We start from the raw sequence: 20,171 nt of genomic DNA, 5'->3' as shown, positions 1-20,171 counted from the left end.
GGATGAACACAGCAGGCCAAGCAGCATCATAGGATGCTGCTTGGCCTGCTGTGTTCATCCAGCCCTGCACCTTGTTGTCTCGGATTCTCCAGCATCTGCAGTTCCTACTATCTCTGAGTTGATAACCATCTGGCTAGGAAGGTGAATAGCTGTTAATGGAGACTGTTAGTGACTAACAATAGGTTGTGTGTAGTGGCAGGCTATGTGACAACAAGAACAAAAAACAAGTTGCTGGAAATGCTCAGCAGGTCTGGCAGCATCTGTGAAGAAAACATCAGAGTTAACGTTTTAGGTCCAGTGACCCTTCCTCAGGACAGTTCCCTGGCCAACATCTCTGTCTCTATCCCCACCTATTGTTTACTCCTTACCCACTCCCCGCACCCTATCTTCTGCATTTCAACTGACGTTTTCCCAGCTACCATCAGTTCTGAGGGAGGGTCACTGGACCCGAAATGATAACGGATTTTTTTCTTCACAGATGCTGCCAGACCTGCTGAGCTTTACCAGCAACTTCTGTTTTTGTTCCCAATTTGCAGCATCTGCAGTTATTTCGGTTTTTATGTGATACAAGGCCTGGTGTGTAGTGTAGGGGGCTGGGACATGGGAGAGTTCAGGTCCTAAAATTATTGAACTGATATTGAGTCCAGAGGACTGCAGAGTCCCCAAGCGGAAAATGAGGTGTTGGTCTTTCAGCTTGTGCTGAACTTCACTGGAACACTGTAGCAAGCCAGGGACAGAGATGTTGGCCAGGGAACAGGGTGGTGTTTTAAAGTGGCAGGCAACAGGTAGTTCAGGGTCTTTTTTGCAAGTAGAATGTTGGTGTTCTGCAAAGCAGTCACCCAGTCTACGCTTTGCTTTCCCAATGTAGAGGAGACCACACTGTGAGCAGTGAATGAAGTAGACTAGATTGTGGGAAGTGCAGGTGAAATGTACTGGGATACTGGGGAGGGAGGAGGTAAACGGGAAGGTTTTACACCTTCGCCAGTTACAGGGGAAGGTGCCGTGAGGCTGTGGCGGGATTGTTGGGGGTGAAGAAAGTGTGGACCAGGGTGTCCCAGAGGGAACGGTCCCTGCGGAAGGCAGGCAAGGGAGGGGAGGGGAATGGGTGTCTGGTGGTGGCATCTCATTGGAAGTGGCAGAAATGGCATCTGATGATCTTCTGGATGTGGATGCTGGTGGGATGGTAGGTAAGGACAAGGGGAACCCTATTGCTGTTGTGGGAGGGAAGAGAAGGGGTGAAGACAGAAGTGCAGGAAGGGCCCTGTTGACAACAGTACTGGGGAATCCTCGGTTGAGGAAGGTGGTGGACATTTTGGAGGCTCCCTTGTCAAAGTTGGCCTCATTGGAACATATGCAATGGAGATGGAGGAACTGGGAGAACGGAATGGAGTCTTTACAAAAAGCAGGGTGCGAGGATGTATAGTCCAGGTAACCCAGAATCTAGTGTACTGCATTCGCTGCTCACAATGTGGTCTCCTCTACGACTGGGTGACCGCTTCCCAGAATATCTACGTTCTGCTCACAAAAAAGATCCTGAACTTCCAGTTGCCTGCCACTTTAACGCACCACCCTGTTCCCTGGACAACATCTCTGTCTCTGGCTTGCTGCAGTGTTCCAGTGAAGCTCAATGCAAGCTGGAAGAACAATACCTTATTTTCCACGTAGGGACCCTGCAGTTCTCTGGACTCAATATTGAATTCAATAATTTTAGGGCTTAAACTATACCATGTCCCAGCCCCCCAGTCCACACACCAGGCCTTGTTATCACAGCCTGCCATCACACACCCCCTGTTGTTAGTTACTAATAGTCTCGATGAACAACTATTCACCCTCCCAGCCAGATCATTATCAACTCCTTTGTCTGTCCAACTGTCCTTCTCTCTCTTTGGGCTCTATCCTCATCTCTCATTTACTCCTTACCCGCTATCTTCTCATATAAACCGACATTTTCTCAGCTACCATCAGTTCAGAGGAAGGGTCACTGGACCCGAAATGTTAACTCTGATTTCTCTTCACAGATGCTGCCAGACCTGCTGAGCTTTTCCAGCAACTTCTGTTTGTGCTCCTGATTTACAGCATCTGCAGTTCTTTCTGTTTTTATGAATGGAAAGGAGGTTTGGACCATTGACTGTGTCAAGAAGGCAGTGCACCCTGACCCCTCCCGTTAGTGAGGGGTAGGCTATAAACGCTAGCCTTCAATGGGACACCCTCAGCCTCTGAAGGAGATATTTGCCAACAGCGCAAGTTAAATTTGAACTGAATCAAACAAACAGTCAGTGTCACTGCTTGGAATTTCACACAAGGGCAAATGGAGATGCCCCTTGCCCCTTGTGCCCCAGAACCCGCTTCCCTCCCCAAAATCTGGGCACTGTTCTAAACAGACTAGCTGGGTAGAGGTTTTCTGGGAGGCTGTCACAGCTTTATAATGGCAACTGCCTTCCAGACAAACTTTGGATTATTGTTCTGCGCTAACCCAGACACTGAATTTGACCAAGCTTGTAACCATACAACACTCTCGTGGGTAAAAGACACAACACAGATTTCTCTTTCCCCCAAGCAAAGAAAACAATGTGAGAAGTAAACTAGAAACGGAACCTGTAGCTGATGTAGCCGTGGCAGTGACTAACCCCTGGACAGCTGGAACCGAAGGCTCAGTGTCTGAACAGATATCCACAGGAGACAGCTCTCTGTCTGCACCATGGTGAAGATCCGTACTGGAGGTCCCCTCATTTGACTGGAGGCTACAAACTGGAACAGGGCGCGAGGAAGCTTCGTTGCAGGTTGGGGAGAAGCTGCTGCTGAGTGGTAGTGAGACTGGAGGGGTGACAGGCTGGGGGGTCCAAGGTCTGGATTCTGGAGATGGTGAGGAAGTGTCAGTGGTTGGGAGAGAAGGAGAATCGAGACCAGAATCTTCCACCGTTTCGAGTGCACTGGAGCTGGTCGGAGCGCTCAGTGGCAGAGGATTCACATCGACTTGGTGACACTGGGCTGGGAAAAGGAGGAAAGACTTTCAGTGACAGCGCTGGCATCGCAAAACGAACATTAACAAAGGCCACTCCATCCAGCACCTTAAACACTTCCTCCCTCCATCTGTCATCATCAATTCCCAACGGCAACAATGTGCACCACCACGGGCGCTGTGCCAGTGACATGGTAAACTTGTAATACCCAGAGGCCCCAAGTTGCTGTGCTGGGGTCACAGGTTCAAATCCCATTAAAGCAGCTGGTGGACTTCAATTCAAATTAACTCATGAACATCTGGAATTGAAGTTAATGATGACTGTGAAACCATCATCAGTTGTTGTAAAAACCCATCTGTTTCACTTACGTCCTTTAGGGTAGGAAACTGCCATTTTTACCTGGTCTGGCATCCATGTGACTCCAGACTCACAGCAATATGGTTGACTTTGAACTGCCTTCTGAAGGTGACCCAGTAAGCCACTCAGTTCAAAAGATGGGAAACAAATGCTGGCCTTGCCAGTGATTCCCACACACTGTGAAAGGAATACAAGACTCTTCCTGATGCATTGCAGTGACTCTCCAAGGCTTCATTGACAGCACCTTTCTGACATCTATCATTTACAAGGACAAGGGCAGCAGATACATGTGAACACCACCCTCTGCTAGTTCCCCTCCAAGCCACTCACCATCCTGATTTGGAAATATATCACCTTTACTTCAGTGTCGCTGGAAAATCCTGGAATTCCTTCCCCAGGGGCATTGTGGGCCTCCCTACAGAACATGGACTGCAGCGGTTCAAGAAGGCAGCTCACCTCCACCTTCTCAAGGGGCAACTAGGGACGGGCAATAAATGTCAGCACATCTAGATTCCAAAAATGAATCTTTGCAGTTATCCGAATTTCTGTTAACTACCCAAAAAGGTTAAATCACCCCGGCCCTAAATTATAATAAGCTCCTCTACATTGTTCTGAATTCAACTAGATTTAACAGCTTTGGAGTTCCTAATGCAGCTCACAAATTGCAAATGCCCTCTTTCCGGTGACAGGAGCATCTACAAGACTAAACTTTGAACCAACTCATCCATGTCACATATTGACATGTGTATATTCCAGAGAATTAGTACTGGAAAAATATTTTCGGGGAGAAAATCAAAATTGAATCAGTACGAAAAATAAAACTGATGAATATTTGAAATTCATTGTATTATCTGTAAAACAGTAAATGACATTGAAAAACCAGGGCTGATAGCAAACTGCCATTGGGAAGATGGTATAAATGATTGTTAGTATTTCAGACTATCTCACTGGGATAAAACATCTTTCATAATGCCACCCTTTCCATCTTGCACTCCAGCAACAAGACAGATGCTGGCAGCATCTTATACTAAAAAAAATCTCTGTCCTATTTCTTTTAAGAGTAAAGAGAAATGAAATGATCGAACAGCTTTCTGTGCTCGAACGAGAGTAGATTTCTACTGAACACTTCTGCTCTTCCCTGGGTGAGTGTTGTGAAGATCATGTTGGATTTACAGGTAGTTTAACAACCTGACAGCTGTGAACACACCTTCCACGGCCCACCCCTGTGGCTAACTTTCATGGCCAATATAAGGATTTGGTCAGGACAGCATGAGGTCTCCAGGCTATGAAGCAGGCATGAGAATTGCATTGGCAGAACTCCCAGCTGGATCTGTGATCTCCATTTGTTGGGTTGCCTGGAGTCAGTTCCAGACCCAGAGTTCCCTGACCCAGAGTGAGGAAAACTAGCATTAGCTCAGCTGGTTTGTAATGGACAGTGACAACAATGATGTGGGTTCATTCCTGCACCAACTGAGGTTACAATTAAGGAATTTCCTTTTCAACTTGAGGTGTAGTGACCCTCTGGTTAAACCACCACCAGTCACCTCTCTGATCAGGGAGCAGCCCTATGGTCTGGTAAAACTATGGTGACTTTCCAATCGGCAGGATAAAAAAAATAAAAAACGACCACACAAAAAAGGATGCTATTTATTAATTCAGATTAAATATGTGGGCGAAATAGAATCTGATAAACATGAAAATGGTGTAAAGTAGGATCTTGGAACTTCCAGTTTTACACAAAGTCCCACAGAGGCATGGCTATGTTGTAATCACAGAAACAGGATCCAAATGCAGACCTCGGTGTTTCATACAAGATTCTGAAGGGGCTTGACAGGGCAGAGATTGGGAAGAGATTCTCATTAGTCGGGGAAATCACTAATTAGGGGACAGGGTTACAGAATAAGGGGACACTCATTTCAAACTGAGACCTGATTTTTTTTTCTCCCAGAGGGTAGTGAATTTCTGGAATTCTCTGGCCCAGACAGAAGTGGAGGCTCGATCACAGACAGTGTTTAAAGAAGAAATAGATTTTAGAAGTTGAAGGCTATCAGGAGCTGCCATAAAAGAATCAAGGCCTGAGGGAGATCAACCAAGATCTTATAGAATGGGTGAGGCAGGTTAGAGGGGCTGAATGGCCTACTCCTGCTGTCATGTGCTTTCACCCCCTCTTCATTGCCTCCAATCAGCATCTCCTCTATCCCTTCCTCCTTCTTTGCTTGTCCACCTTCTGCTGAATTATATCGATACGATTCCTTCCCGTGGTGGGCAGTGCCCTAACAGTTGCATGAATGTGGAAATGAAGGTTTTCTTGAATTCCTGATGGATTTATTAGCGATTCCCTTATATCGACGGCCATTCATTCCAGTCTCACCCATAAACGGGAAACATCTCAAAGTCAAAATGAACAGGAGGCAGGGAGAGTGAGCGAGAGGCACAAAATAAGCCAATTTCACTACCTCCAAGTTCTTGTTTCTCAAACATAGCATCCAGCGGTGGCCCAAATAGTGGATCCAGAAAGCTGACACCATTCTGTGAGGCAAGGGTCCTGCCAGAAGAGAATGGGGAAGGGGAGATAACACAACAATAAAAAAAAAAAAATCACAGTTAATAGGATCAGGCCATTTGTGAATACAGAAACAAAATGACAGTCTGAAACATCAGGGGTTACAGTTGGTAGAAAGCCATCTAAGGCAGAGAATCCCTGAGACCACAGACCATTAGACATCAGAACAGAAGTAGGCCATTCAGCCCATTGACTCTGCTCCACCATTCAATGAGATCGTGGCTGATCTGATATTCCTCACCTCCACATTCCTGCCTTTTCCCCATAACCTTTCATTCCCTCACCGATTGAAAATCGGTCTATCTCAGCCCTGAATATATTTAATAACCCACCCTTGACAGCCCTCTGGCAGTAGAGAATTCCATAAATTCATTACACTCAGGAGGAAATTCCTCCTCATCTCCATCCTTCAAAATGCCAACTCCTCATTCCAAGATGACATTCCTGGTCCTAGGCTCTCCCATAATGGGGAGTCGGGTTACCATCTCTGCAGGACTGTCCTGGAGGGGCCAGGAACAAAGATGAAATTGTCAGGACATTGCTGAGAGCAAACCTGGGAGAAGATTCCCAGGACAGGTGACGAGTATGAATTGCAGTCCTGAAACCAAATTCTCAATATGAAGGTGCAGGAATGAAACTCCAAGAACATCCCCAAATCCCCTGGTGGGTCCCTCCCAGCGAAGGCCTGATGAGCATAGGTCAGATCACATACCTGCTGGACTCGGAGCCTGGGCTGCTGCATTGGAACATAGCTGCCTCTACATTTGGAGCAAACACAGAAATCAGAGTCATCACGTGAACAAAGAATAAGTTTGTGTCAAGATCAAGACCAGGGAGCAACAAAATTATATTTAATTGGGCTCACTAATGCATGCCAATCCAAGTTTCCTGAGGAGGCCCCTGTACAGAACTCAGACTTTCTAGTGAGTTTTTGGAGAGCTGAAGTAGTTGACATGCAGAGCAGACGTGTGCAGAGATGAACTGAAGTAGGAACTGTATATGCACTGTCACTATTGAACACTACAAAATCCATACAAGAACATTTATTCATACATGTTTTAAATGAAGGGACTTTTCATCAACTGCTTTGTCAGAGGGTGATAATAGGAGCTTGTGGATAAAAAATGAGGAACTGAGATTTGCTGTAACACGTCATTAGGGAACATGTTAACTCTTTCGCACTGGTGCAGTTTCATCAGAAATCAAGTTGAGTTTGGGAAGGAACAGTCACACATGGTCAGTAGCTACCAGACAAAGGCCGAATGATCCAGGGAACTAAATGGAGATCTTGAAACTGGTTCCAGTTACAGGCACTTTGTGAAATAGTTGATTGTTGCAGCAAAACCAGCTGGAAAGTTGGCAGCTATCAGCAGTTGTGACAGCTGCATTAACACACATCAATAGAGTTTCCGAAATGTCACCTTACCTCTAGTGGGAATACCCTGGGGGTTCCCTTCCACGGCAAGTGGAGCCAATTGGATTGAGTGCCCTATAGGAGAGAGCCAGCAATAAAATGGACATTAGAGCAGTGAGCAAAGACAGTGCCAGATAAAAATGCAGTAAGAAACATTCTAATGTAAGCAGAGACTGCTGCCTTTAGGATTAGACGTAGCAACACCAAGAATGATCGCTCTTCAAAGACTATTAACACAACAATAAAACTCCTCTGTCTGGCTTCTCTTCCCAGACATAACTGAGCCCAACTCTATCCCTTAGCTCACATGGTTGTTGGCCATCCCAAATCCTGGGCCTCACTTTGTCCTTTCCCCATGACACAGAGTTAAACACACATTAACTGCACAGAGCTATACAGCATGGGAGGCCATTTGGCCCACCTTCCCATGCCAGCTCTTTCAAAGAGCTTTCTAATTATTCTCACTCCTCTGCAATTCCTCCCCTTCATAACAGACAATTCAATCTCAGCGGTGAAAGACGTTTGGATGGATGGACAGACAGACACTTACGTGTGGAATTCCTTTTGGATGGAATCTGCAAAAGAACAGGAAGCAGAGGGTGAATGCATTTATTACTTTGGACATTTCTACAGTAAGTGCCAGATTTTGAGATTCTCCCTCCCACCTCTCAGGAATTCCTGGTGAAGATTGTTCCAATTGGTTGAGGAAAGTTACCAACCACCAGCGAGTGGAGCAAATTAGGAAATCTATGCTTCCCAACAGGCACTGCCTCTCCTGGGCAGGCTGCCCTGGGAATAGACTCTCTCCCTCATGGGAGGGTGACCTTGGATGTTGTGACCAAGGCCCATTCCTCCCCCAAAAGCAATCACTTAAACATAAATAAAATCACTGGCTACTTCTGCTCAGACTTGACCCATTTAATATAAACTTGCAGCTTGCTTCAGGATGTTGTGCTTGTATCACCAACTCCCTGCCCTCATTAAGCCCACCTCCCAGCCTCAAAACTCCTGCCCCACCTCGCTGACCCCTCCCCCGAGTTACCACTGCATGTGATTGGCTGCCATGGCCTCTCCTTCCCAAACGGAGATGGTCAGATGCTTACAGTGGGATTGGAGGAGAGGACGATATTCCCAATCGAGGCCCTCAGCTGCTCCACTGATGTGGCTTGGTCAGAGGCCCAGTCTTTCACTGTCACCGGCTTGATCTCCACATGGAACTTCCGGGGTTCATCATCATCGAAGTCCGAGTCACTGGAGGAGCAGGGCTGGGTCTCCCTCTCATGTTCGGAAAGTCAAGGAAGTCTCATTGGAACTGGGCAAGAGGTGGGACAACAACTCCAGGGTGGGTCAGTTAAAGCAGACAGGGCGTACCAACATCACCAACTCCCTGCCAGCCTCTTTCACTGTTTCTTTTGTTAATCCCCCTGTTCCTTGGCATTGCTCCCAGCAATGAACATCAGCTCTTTGCCAAAGTCAAAGTCAGTCTCTATTGGACACTGTCTGACTCTCAAAGACAACCTTTCAATACTTTCCTCAAAATCAGGGGGCTTACTGGCTGCCATCCAACTGGAGGATGCAGGACATGTTTGTTTGGAGAGGGGGGAGTTGGCAGTGGAGGGGAGGCCTTGGGCAGTTGGCAGTGAAGGTTTACAATCATTGGCCCAGGTACCACCATGCTGGTAACTACATTCCTACATTTCTGGAGCGACCATTGAGGGCTTGCAGCCTCCGCGCTGCCCCATTACCTCCTGGGTTACCAGTCACCAGAGACATCCTATTCAATCCTGCCAACACTCCCCTGGGACTTCCAGGTTCAGCTTGGACTCTGTCAGCAACCTGGTGTTGGGGTCTGAAGGCTCAGGGATCAAGCCCCCACTTTATACATGGGCACAAACTCTTGGCTGACCCTGCAGTGAAGGGGCTGCACTGCCAGAGCTACCTTCCTCTGTACAAAATGTTGAACTGAGGCTCTGTCTGTTCTCACAGGATGACAAAGGTCCCATTTACACAAGGGCAGGGCAGCTTGCCCCAGTGTTCTGGGTCCAATATTATTCCTGAATCAATATCAAGAAAACATTATCCTCTTGCTTATTGCTGTACATTATGCAAATTGGTTGTTGAAGTTCCTACATGGTGGTACTGTGTCTGGAAGGCTGGTTTGTGACACAGTGTGACACCAACAGCATGGCGTCCAATCCCACACCAGCTGAAATTACCATGAAGGTCTCTCCTTCTCAACCTCTCCCCTCACCCGAGGCATGGTGACCCTCCAGTTAAACCAGCACAAGTCATCTCCCTGTAATGTGAGAGCAGCTCTGTGGTCCTTTAGGAGTGTAGAAGATTAAGCGTTTACTGATTATAATTACAAAATGAACATCGTTAATTGCAATACACTTTGTTATGTCCTGAGACCTTCTAAGGTGCTATATAAATTCAAGTCACTCTTGTTTCCTTTTCCTCTCACACTGCACCTATCAACTAATCCCACTCTGTTTGAATCTTGAATGAGAAACTGTGCAACTTTCTCTTCCCCTGTCGACTGGAAATCAGTAACATGAGGAGCCAAGTGTGGATTTTGGAAGACTTTTCCCATGGAGCTTTACAGTGCAATGGAACAGCTCACTCGGAAAAGACACAGAGGGAAGGATATCATTCCGAACAATGTCAGGTCTGATGGTGTAACCTTCTTCATCCACCTCGGGAGAATTCTGTAAGACAACACATTTGCAAATGTAGCTGCAAATACCAGTTCAGAAGATGACAAGAGGTTTTCTCGGAGGGGTCATAAATTTGTGGAGCTCTCTTCCCCTGACAGCAGTGGAGGCTGGGTCAGTACAAGTTACGAAGGTGATGGAATACTCCCCACTTGCCTGGATGGGTGCAGCTCCAACAACACTCAAGAAGCTTGACACTGACCAGGACAAAGCAGCCCATTTGATTGGCACCACATTCACAAACATCCACTCTCTCCATCCCTGATGCTCAGTAGCAGCAGTGTGTACTATTTACAAGATGCACTGCAGAAATTCACCAAAGATCCTCAGACAGCACCTTCCAAACCCAAGACCACTTCCATCTAGAAGGACGAGGGCAGCAGATACATAGGAATACCACCCCCTGCAAATTCTCCTGCAAGCCACTCACCATCCTGACTTGGAAATATATCACCATTCCTTCAATGTCACTGAGTCAAAATCCTGGAATTCCCTCCCCAAGGGCATTGTGGGTCAACCCACAGCAGGTGGACTGCAGCGGTTAAAGGTGACAGTCCACCCCCACCTTCTCAAGGGCAATTAGGGATGGGCAATAAATACTGACCCAAGCAGTGATGCCCATATCCCATGACTGAGTCATAAAAAATAAAAGGTTAAATTAACTGATTTTTGATCAACAATGGAGTCCAGGGTTATGTGGGGCAGACAGGAAAGTGGAGTTAAGACATAATGACATCGATCACAATATCATTAAATAACAGTGGAGGCTGAATGGCCTAATCCTAATTCATATTCTAACCTTTCAATGCTTTAGAATATCAGTGTTCCATTCTGTTTATCCCGTGCCAAGCACACTTTGTCCCAGTATTATGTTAATGTGACATCTGAGCAGAGATGCATAAACAAACTACAGGGGATTTGCCCGGTGTGCAATGAGGTCAGACAATTAAAGCAGGTTTAAAATGTACATTGTGACACCCCCCCCACCCCCAGACAGACACTGAAGGAACATGACAGAGGAAGGAATTCCAACTATAACTCTCATAAACCAAGATGGTGGTCATCACAGTTTATTTACTTTGATGGCCCAACATTTAACTATCACATAAAACCTTACTACCTAGTCTCAAATATAAAAGATGGCCAGTTGGATAAGGCAACCCAGAACCATCCAAACAATTGTTGAATGACCACAGCAAGTCAATAGGTCTCACCGTTTAGCGATCACTCAAATGCACCATTACTCACAAGGAGCAAAATATTTTACTCCAACCCGCGGTCATAAAAAGAAAACGGTGGGAGCAAAATGTGGGAAGTCACCAGCTAAGTGTGGGCTAGCAACGGTTGAGAGTTTGTCTACTCACAATGGAGTCAGCATCCGGAGAGCCCCTACAAAAAGGAAAAAAAGGCAATTGTAATGAACAATGCAAATATTCTCAGAATAACAGACAGCATCACACTCGCTTCTGTGTACACCCCCCCCAACTCAGTTATTCCCATCCTGAGCTCTCACCCCACTCCATGGATAAGTCCCCAGGCTACCCCCTCACCCAGTGATTCCCCTCACGCTCTCAACTCACTCCATGATCACAGTTTGTCAGCTCTGAGTGTGATAAAGAATTCCCCAGATTTACTGCTCTCAGAAAAATTCCTGATCCTCTCTGTCGTAAAACATGTGGCCCCTTCCTCGGAGATGGTGTCCTCTGGTCTTCGACCCTCCCACAAGGGGAAACAACCTCTCTGCATCTCCCCTGTTAAGTCCCCTAAGACTCCTGTACGTCTCAATGAGGTCACCCTCTCATTCTTCTAAACTTCAATGAATACAGGCACCAAAAACAGAAATTGCTAGAGAAACTCAGCAGGTCTGGCAGCTTCGGAGGAGAAAAAGCAGAGTCAACTATTCAGAACCGTTCTGAAGAAGGGTCACTGGACCTGAAGCATTAACTCTGTTTCTCTCTCCACAGATGCTGCTAGACCTGTTGAGTTTTTCCAGTAATTTCTGTTTATGTTTCAGATTTCCAGCATTTATTCAGCTTTTTGTCATTTATATAAATGATCTGGATGTGAACTCAGAAGGTATGGTTAGTAAGTTTGCAAATGACAGTAAAATTGGAGGTGTAGTGGGCAGTGAAGGAGATTACCTCAGAGTACAATGGGATCTTGATCAGATGGGCCAATGGGCTGAGGAGTGGCTGATGGAGTTTAATTTAGATAAATGTGAGGTGCTGCATTTTGGAAAGGCAAATCAGGACAGGACTTATACACTTAATGGTAAGGTCCTGGGGAGTGTTGCTGAACAAGGAGACCTTGGAGTGTGGGTTCATAGTTCCTTGAAAGTGGAGTCCAAGCTAGACAGGATAGTGAAGGAGGCATTTGGAATGCTTGCCTTTATTGGTCCGTGCATTGAGTATAGGAGTTGGGAGGTCAAGTTACAGCTGTACAGGACATTGGTGAGGCCATGATTGGAATACTGCATGCAATTCTGGTCTCCTTGCTACAGGGAGGATGTTGTGAAACTTGAAAGGGTTCAAAGAAGATTTACAAGGATGTTACCAGGGTTGGAGGGTTTGAGCTACAGGGAGTGAATGAATAAACTGGGGCTATTTTCCCTGGAGTGTCGGTGGCTGAGGGGTGACCTTATAGGAGGTTTATAAAATCATGAGGGGCATGGATAGGGTAAATAGACAAGGTCTTTTCCTTGGGGTGGGGAGTCTAAAATTAGAGGCCATAGGTTGAAGGTGAGAGGGGAAAGATATAAAACAGAGGGTAGTGAGTGTATGGAATGAGCTGCCAGAAGAAGTGGTGGAGGCTGGTACAATTACAACATTTTTGAAAGACAACTGGACGGATACATGAATAGGAAGGGATTAGAGGGATATGGGCCAAATGCTAGCAAGTGGGACAAGATTTATTTAGGATATCTGGTCGGCATGGACAAGTTGGACTGAAGGGTCTGTTTCCATGCTATACAGCTCTATGGCTCTATTAGCAGTTCTCTGGGGGGTTTTTTTGCCCAATTTACCCAACCTCTCCTCATAAGACAGACCCTCCATACCTGGAAGTATTCTCTGGACTTACTCCAATGCCGGTACATCTTTCCTTAGATCAGGGCCCAGTATTTCAGCGTGTGGTCTGACTAGTACCTTGCATAATTATTGCAAGACTTTTCTATTTTTATACTCCATTCTCTTTGGGAACATAGACCAGTTGCTTTCCCTATTACCCTTTGAATTTGGACACTAGCTTTTCATGATTTATGTAGGAGGACTCCCAAACCCCACTGTACTGTCGCTTTCTGCAGTCTTCCTCCATTTAAATAATGTTCAGCTTCTTTCTTCATCCTGTCCAGGTGCATCATCCTCCATGTTTCGCAATCACATTCTATCTGCCATGTTTTTGCCCGCTCACATAACCAGCCTGTGTCCCTCTTTGTATCATTATCAACTTCCTGTTAACCCTTCTGATTTTTCCCCAAAGCTGATTTATTTGTCACATTGGCTAACAGATATCCAGGGATAGGGAGCAAACATGGGTAAATGGACCAGAAGTGCAGACAAACAGTTGCAGGAGGTGATTAAATTGGTGGGAAAATAGGTAGCAAATTCCCTCGAGAATGGGGTGCAGGTGGGGAAGTGAGAGGTATTAGCTTTTTGATTTTTAAGCAAAAGTTACATGATTATCATGAATTTCCTAAGTAGGAGATGGATTTGTCTTTAAAGAGGTGAGGCAAATGGACCGAGTGGCCTATCTCACTCTGTTTTTCAATCACTAATTCCCTTGGAGTTGGAGCTGGAACAATGGAAACTCACGTGGAATCGCTGTCCTTCTCCCTCTTGCCAAGTCCTGGGATCACAAAGGATTTCCGCTTGCTTTTCTTTGGAGCTGTTTCACAAGAGATAACGGATCGTAATTCCCATTACTCAGTGTTTCAACTGAACAAACTCCTTGACAGCCCACAGGCAGAAGCCTTAAACCGATAAGTAACACAAATTTCTGCCCTGATCAGCTCTGTGGTGCTTGAATCTCCAAGTGACTGTGTGCCCATGTGACACTGGCTCAAACCAGCACAGAGGATGGCACTGGCCTCCAGTTTGTGCCATTAACTTGAGCAGTGGTGCTCAACTAATCTCTGTTCGCTGTGCTGGGGAGAATGAGCTTTAAACCCTGATAAATCTCCACTGAGAACTCCTGGCCCAGCAGCATGTGGTTCTGGAAAAGCTGATCGAACAGGAGTGAGGGCAGGAGAGTAAAATTCTCAATCTAGTGGCGATCCCATGGATCTCATTACTGAGCCATGGCTGAGAAAGCTCAGAAGATAAAAGGTATTACTCTGCTCCAAGCATTAATGACAGTGAGCTGTACACAGGGTCTCTCCATGTAGCTCAGTCCCTGCTGGTGAGACAACAGATCTGTGAGAGTGTGTGTGTGTGTGTGTGAGAGAGCGTGGACAGTCAGTATCCTGGGCAACAGCAATACCAATGAGAAGCAGCTCACCTTCCAGCAGAACATCCGGGTTACATTCCTCAAAATCGATTGGCCCTGGAAACAAGAGGACGGAGGCAGGAGTCAGGCAGAGTCTCCCTGCAACACTCCCAAAACCCAGATTATCACTTTAACAGCCATTATATTGCTCAGCTCACTTCACTCACTACACCAACTTTCGGGTCAGGGTCTACACAATCCCCAATCATACCACCCCTCGGAGTGGGCAGCGAGGGGAACACACCCACATTACCTGGCTTCTCTTTGCCAGTCCCTTTGGTCAGGGCATACTTCTGGATCAGGTCCTGCACCTGAATATTCTCCACATTCTGTTTGAACTCTTCATGAACCTGAAATCAGAAATCACCAGAGATTTGCGAAGGCTCCTCCAACATCACCTTCCAAACCCACCACCTCTACTGTCTAGAAGGACAGCGGATGCATGGGTACACCACTATCCCTCCGAGCCACTCACCATCCTGACTGGGAAAGCACCGCTCATTCAGTGTTGCAGGGTCAAAATCCTGGAACTCCCTCCTTATCGGCATTGTGGGTGAGAATGTAACGGTTCAGAGGTCAGCTCACCAAACAGTATCCCAATTTTCCCAAATGCCCTAACTTACAGTTTTTAAAATCAAATTGGTGTGAAGATCCCTCACATTTTTGTTATCACCTCACTTCATTTTTTCTCCAGAGTTTGAGTCCATTTCACTCCATCCCCTGACTGCCTAATCATAGATTCCCTACTGTGCAGAAGGAGACCATTCAGCCCATTAAGTCTGCACCAACCGTCTGAAGACCCCACCCTATTCTGTTACCCCACATTTACTTACCATGGCTAACCCACCTAGCCTGTACATCCTTGGACTGTGGGAGGAAACTGGAGCACCCGGAGGAAACCTACGCAGACACAGGGAGAATGTGCAAACTCCACACAGACCGTCGCACAAGGGTGGAATCGACCCAGTGTTCCTGGTGCTGTGAGGCAGCAGTGCTAGCCACTGAGCCAACGTGCCGCATAGATAATAACGATCTGCACACAAACAGCTCTCCTTCATTTATTTACCATTTTCCCTTGAGTTTTTAAAAAATACAAACAGCATTGGAAACACCAGACAGTGACAATGCAATTAAGTGATTAGAATCAGGAGTAGGCCATTCAGTCCAGCAAACCCATTCCATCATTCAGTTCAATCATGGCTGATCTATAAAATATCCCTTTCTACTGGACTGTCATGTAATCCTCAACTGTTGCCATCTAAAACAGTCTGGAAGGATGGTCAAAACCTAATGGGACAAGGGAATTAGTAGTGGATTTATTAATTAAGAGTTAATTGAGTGATAATTGGTTGGATAAATATCATGAGCTAGCAATCAGTGGGTGAGTGTTATATGGAACATAATTAACTGAAATAGAGCTCTCACTAAAAACAGACTTGAACTCAGTTCAGAAACAGTCATCTTCTTCTAGTGTATAACACAAACCCCTTTACTCTACGAACATTTATCAATCTCAGAAGTAGGGTGGGATGGAGGTGTTGGAAGGAAGTGTTTTCTGACATCACCCGAAAAGCCTGGCTCAGATTTTAAGGTTCTCTCCCTTGTTATGGACTCCTGCCAGAGGGGAATTAATTTCACTCAAATTGAACCTCAACAACTCCTTTAATCATAAACCACCTCAGTTTGATTGCCCCTTAAATCTTGTAAGCTCAAGGAAGAACTATGAATCCCATCCACTCCAGAACTGATTAATAACATCTCTGAACAGACTGATTGGAAAATATCCACACTTTCAGGAAGACATACCCAGATATGCTAACTTCTCATCATTTTATTCTCATTTACATACAAAAACAACATTTCTAAATTACTAGAAAAGCTAAAGGTCTAGCAGCACCCGTGAAGAGAAATCAGAATTAACATTTTGGGTCCGGTGATCCTTCCTCAGAAGGACTATTTGAGGAAGGGTCACCGGACCCAAAACATCATCTCTAATTTCTCTTCACAGATGCTGCCAGACCTGCCGAGGTTTTCCAGCAACTTCAGTTTTGTTTCTGATTTACAGCATCCGTAATTTTTTCAGTTTTTACTTCTAAATTGTAGCTCAGACCGAGAGTGAGCTGCAGCTTGGAGACTCACCTGGCCCACCTGAACATGAGTATCTTCAATGGAGTGGCAGTATGACTTGATTAACCCCTTCATGTGTCTCAGGTGAATCTCTTCAACCTGCTGGAACTTCTGCAGAGTCAGAAATCAGAGGATTGGGATCTTGGAATGACAAAAACAAGGAGAGATCCTGCAGGATCCGGAGCAGAATCTGAAACCACAGTAACCCTTTCAGAGCTGGCTCGATATCACCCACTGAACCTCATTCTCAGAATCCACCACCCACCACCTCGTATCATTAAATGATTTTTATTTTCTCACGTACTTTTCAAACTTTACACTGTCTTGTAGATCTCAGGCAGTTTGTGGGGTTTCTAAATTCACCCCACCCCAAACTAAAATTACATTTTCTTTCTTGCATTTTCCATTCCCTCCATCTGTCTGGTCACAGTACAATCTCACCATGACAGAACCTGTGTCAGCGAAGTTCCTACTGTGGAGCTCCTAATCATTGCTCTAACAGCACATCCCAGCTCTCAGTCTAATAGCTCCTTTGGAAGAAATGTCTGTCCCGGAACTATTTCTCAAATGCAAGTAATGTATTTGAGTTCTCCCTCCTCACTCGATCATTCGAATGAGGTTGAGGGACATGGCCAGTTCCTGCAAACTCTGGTACAATGAAAGACAGGAGGAATCTTGTCCCAGGAACACCTTTTACTATCATTGATCCACCCATCTCACACATACACACAGCTCGAAACACATCTAACACTTCAACTTCACCAACTGCCCTCTCTAATCACTGTCACTTGCAGCAAGCTTGGTGACACTAGAGCAGATATGCAGGCCATTCGGCCTGACTAATCCATGCTGGTGTCTATGTACTTCTTGAACCTCCCCCCATCACAATCTTCTATTCCTTTCTTCCTCATGGCCTTCACTAGATATGTTGTAAACACATCGATACTATACTCTCTGTCGGAGCGTGCTCCACATTCCCATCATAATTCTTCCAAATACCTTTTTGGTTTTCTTGGGGATGATCTTCTATCCATGACCTCTCATTGTGGTCTCCACCCCCCCAGGAACCCACACAAGGAAACATTCTCTTAAACCACTCCAACACAACCCTTCCTCATTTTAAAGATCTTGATTAGATCACCCTTTAGAAAAGAAAAAAGCAAGCCAGCCTGTTTGTTTATCATTTCCTGATGTTAAACCTTCACATTTCTGTTTTTTTTTGTCTCTGTAAATCTGCTCTGTCCCCTAGCCAATGCCGCAATATCTTTTATAACACAGAGCAGAAGAGCACACATAGTCTAAATGTGATCTAACCAAGTTCGACATAAGTAAAGCTGTTCACATCTGTAGAAATAAAGCCTGGGGATAGTTCTTTGTAAAATAATCCTGGAAACTCCTGGTGCATTTTTCAGAAATTAATGTATCTGTACTTAAAGACCCTCAATTTCTTCTCCACGCCCAGATGCACACCTTCAAAGTAAAAAAAAGAATCTCCCTATACTTCTTACTCGTTCATATTTTTGGATTTCATTTACCAAACCCGTGGGAATTCTACAAGTTAATGAATGCATTCCTGTAATTGGTTACAGTTCTCCTCAGTATTAGCTACCCACCCCTCCCCCATCTTGATGTTATCTGCTCTAACCTGGGCAGCGTCTGCCATCTTCAGCTGGTAATCAGACCGAGTAGTACGATATTTCTTGATGCTCGCTTTGTACGATTCTGCGGCTTTCTTTGATTTGGCTTCAGCCTGTGAGGAAGAGCCAGGGCGAGTGAGTACTTGCTGGGAGTTAATGAGGACAAGACAAACTGTCCCATGCGCAAGGAGGAAGCTCGGAACACCCACTAGAGCAAGGTAGCTCATCAACAAACCAGACCTCACTTCAATATATATGTGTCTGTGTGTCCGAGTGTGTCTGTACCCCAGTGAGGTTTGGACACGGACACCCTGTACCCCAGTGAGAGTCGGTGTATGTGCGTGTGTGGGACCCCGTGCCCCAGTGACAGTCGGGGTGTGTGTGCGTGTGTGGGACCCCCTACCCCAGTGAGAGTCGGTGTGTGTGCGTGGGACCCTGTACCCCAGTGAGAGTCAGTGTGTGTGTGTGTGTGTGTGTGTGTGTGTGCGTGCTCGTACCCCGGTGAGAGTCAGTGTGTGGGAGCTCTATTGAAGTGGGAGTCATTTCCTGAGGAACCAAGACACATTGAGCCCTGAAATACTGGTACCTTATCAATCTCTTTCTGAGAAGCACCATCCTTTTTCAGTCTGTCCCACTCCAGCCATTTACTTTGATAATTGTCTTTGCATTTCTGCAGGAGCTGGCCACTGGATTGAACATTCTGCACAGCTTCCAGTGTCCCTGACACCTCCTCCTTCGTCTGGGGGTAATGGGAGAGAGAGATAGAGAGAGACAAAAGGAAATGATTTTGATAGGTCGCATCTCAGCTGAACTGGGAATTATACAAAATTCCATTGAGGCAGTAAGTGCAGTGTATTCCATCCAGCCAGAATATGGGACCTGGGAGATATTATATAGCCCAGGCCCGCTCCAGTCCCAAGCCCTGGACTGGTTGGATAAGGCTCTGAGCAGCCCACTCATTACCTTCCTGTGCATTTTGACCTGCTCCTCGTTGAACCGGTTCATTTCTTTGATCAAGTCGTTGAGTTTCCGCACCAACTCGAAATGACAAAGAGCCAATTTATCAGCCGAGGTCCGGAAGACCTCCCACATTGGAGCGAAAGTCCTGAAAGAGTCACAGTGTTACATCTCACTGGCTGTAGTTACAAGCCAAACTTAATCATTGGGAAGCACATCCTGCCTTCATGTCTCCATGTCCCCGAGATTCAGGCACATTCACTACAGCACATTGTGCACGGTGAATGCTGACCCAGCTCCAAACCCACATTGACCCCACTCCAACCCCACACTGGCTCTGCTCTGATCCTGCCCCAACCCCACACTGACCCTGTCCTGACACTGCTGCTCAATGTATGTGAGACTGAAAGGGTTAATGATTGAACACAGTAAGCACCGCCCACTGTGATGATGCTTTGGATTCTCTATCAGAGCAAGGATGGATAGACCAGAGCTTAGTGTGATCTTCTGTAGTAATGGAGGCCATATTTGTGTAACCTGTAAATTGTTATAACAGTGCAATAAACGCCCTATTTATTTACTCTAAAGACTCTTCTAGTTAGACCAGAGGGTGACAATTGTCATATACCAATTCAGTTTTGGAGGTACACACACACAGATGCAACATGATGAGCTGTGGTGTGCTGCAATGTCAACTCCCTGTTACAACTTGGTCAGCAGCAGTGATCAGTGCAATTTCTAAAGGAGGTCAATTCAGAGACGTTACACTTTACACCAAGGGAGGGGTAAAAAACATAATCTGATAACCCAGAAGGTACAGACACTGCCAAATGCTGATGACAGTGAACGCCATAAACATTCTAGTATCACTCAACACAGAAGAGGCAAAGAGAAAGCATTTCAGAGCTAACAGAACAGGAGAAACTTGCAGCTATAAGTTAGAGGGACAGGCTGCATTGC

General features: G+C 45.9%; 1 protein-coding gene across 1 annotated transcript in view; it reads right to left on the bottom strand.

The window, feature by feature from the left end:
* The window catches only part of LOC109916990 (F-BAR domain only protein 2-like), a 67,568-nt gene that overhangs the window by 20,741 nt on the left and 26,656 nt on the right, over window positions 1–20,171 (bottom strand). Inside the window, exons 4-18 of the mRNA XM_048613950.1 lie at window positions 19,218–19,359; window positions 18,841–18,993; window positions 18,263–18,367; window positions 16,630–16,728; window positions 14,744–14,840; window positions 14,503–14,547; window positions 13,818–13,890; window positions 11,373–11,397; window positions 9,945–10,002; window positions 8,398–8,576; window positions 7,845–7,869; window positions 7,307–7,369; window positions 6,593–6,638; window positions 5,774–5,862; window positions 2,474–2,988 (exon numbers count right to left, since the gene is read on the bottom strand). Coding sequence (XP_048469907.1) covers window positions 2,474–2,988; window positions 5,774–5,862; window positions 6,593–6,638; window positions 7,307–7,369; window positions 7,845–7,869; window positions 8,398–8,576; window positions 9,945–10,002; window positions 11,373–11,397; window positions 13,818–13,890; window positions 14,503–14,547; window positions 14,744–14,840; window positions 16,630–16,728; window positions 18,263–18,367; window positions 18,841–18,993; window positions 19,218–19,359 — 1,714 coding nt within the window. The remainder of the gene's footprint in view (window positions 1–2,473; window positions 2,989–5,773; window positions 5,863–6,592; window positions 6,639–7,306; window positions 7,370–7,844; window positions 7,870–8,397; window positions 8,577–9,944; window positions 10,003–11,372; window positions 11,398–13,817; window positions 13,891–14,502; window positions 14,548–14,743; window positions 14,841–16,629; window positions 16,729–18,262; window positions 18,368–18,840; window positions 18,994–19,217; window positions 19,360–20,171) is intronic.

This window comes from Rhincodon typus, chromosome 29 (assembly GCF_021869965.1).
Source record: "Rhincodon typus isolate 14 chromosome 29, sRhiTyp1.1, whole genome shotgun sequence".
NCBI classification, from domain to species: domain Eukaryota; kingdom Metazoa; phylum Chordata; class Chondrichthyes; order Orectolobiformes; family Rhincodontidae; genus Rhincodon; species Rhincodon typus.
Note: the sequence above shows the minus strand (reverse complement) of the source record. Positions and strands in the feature narration are given on the sequence as shown.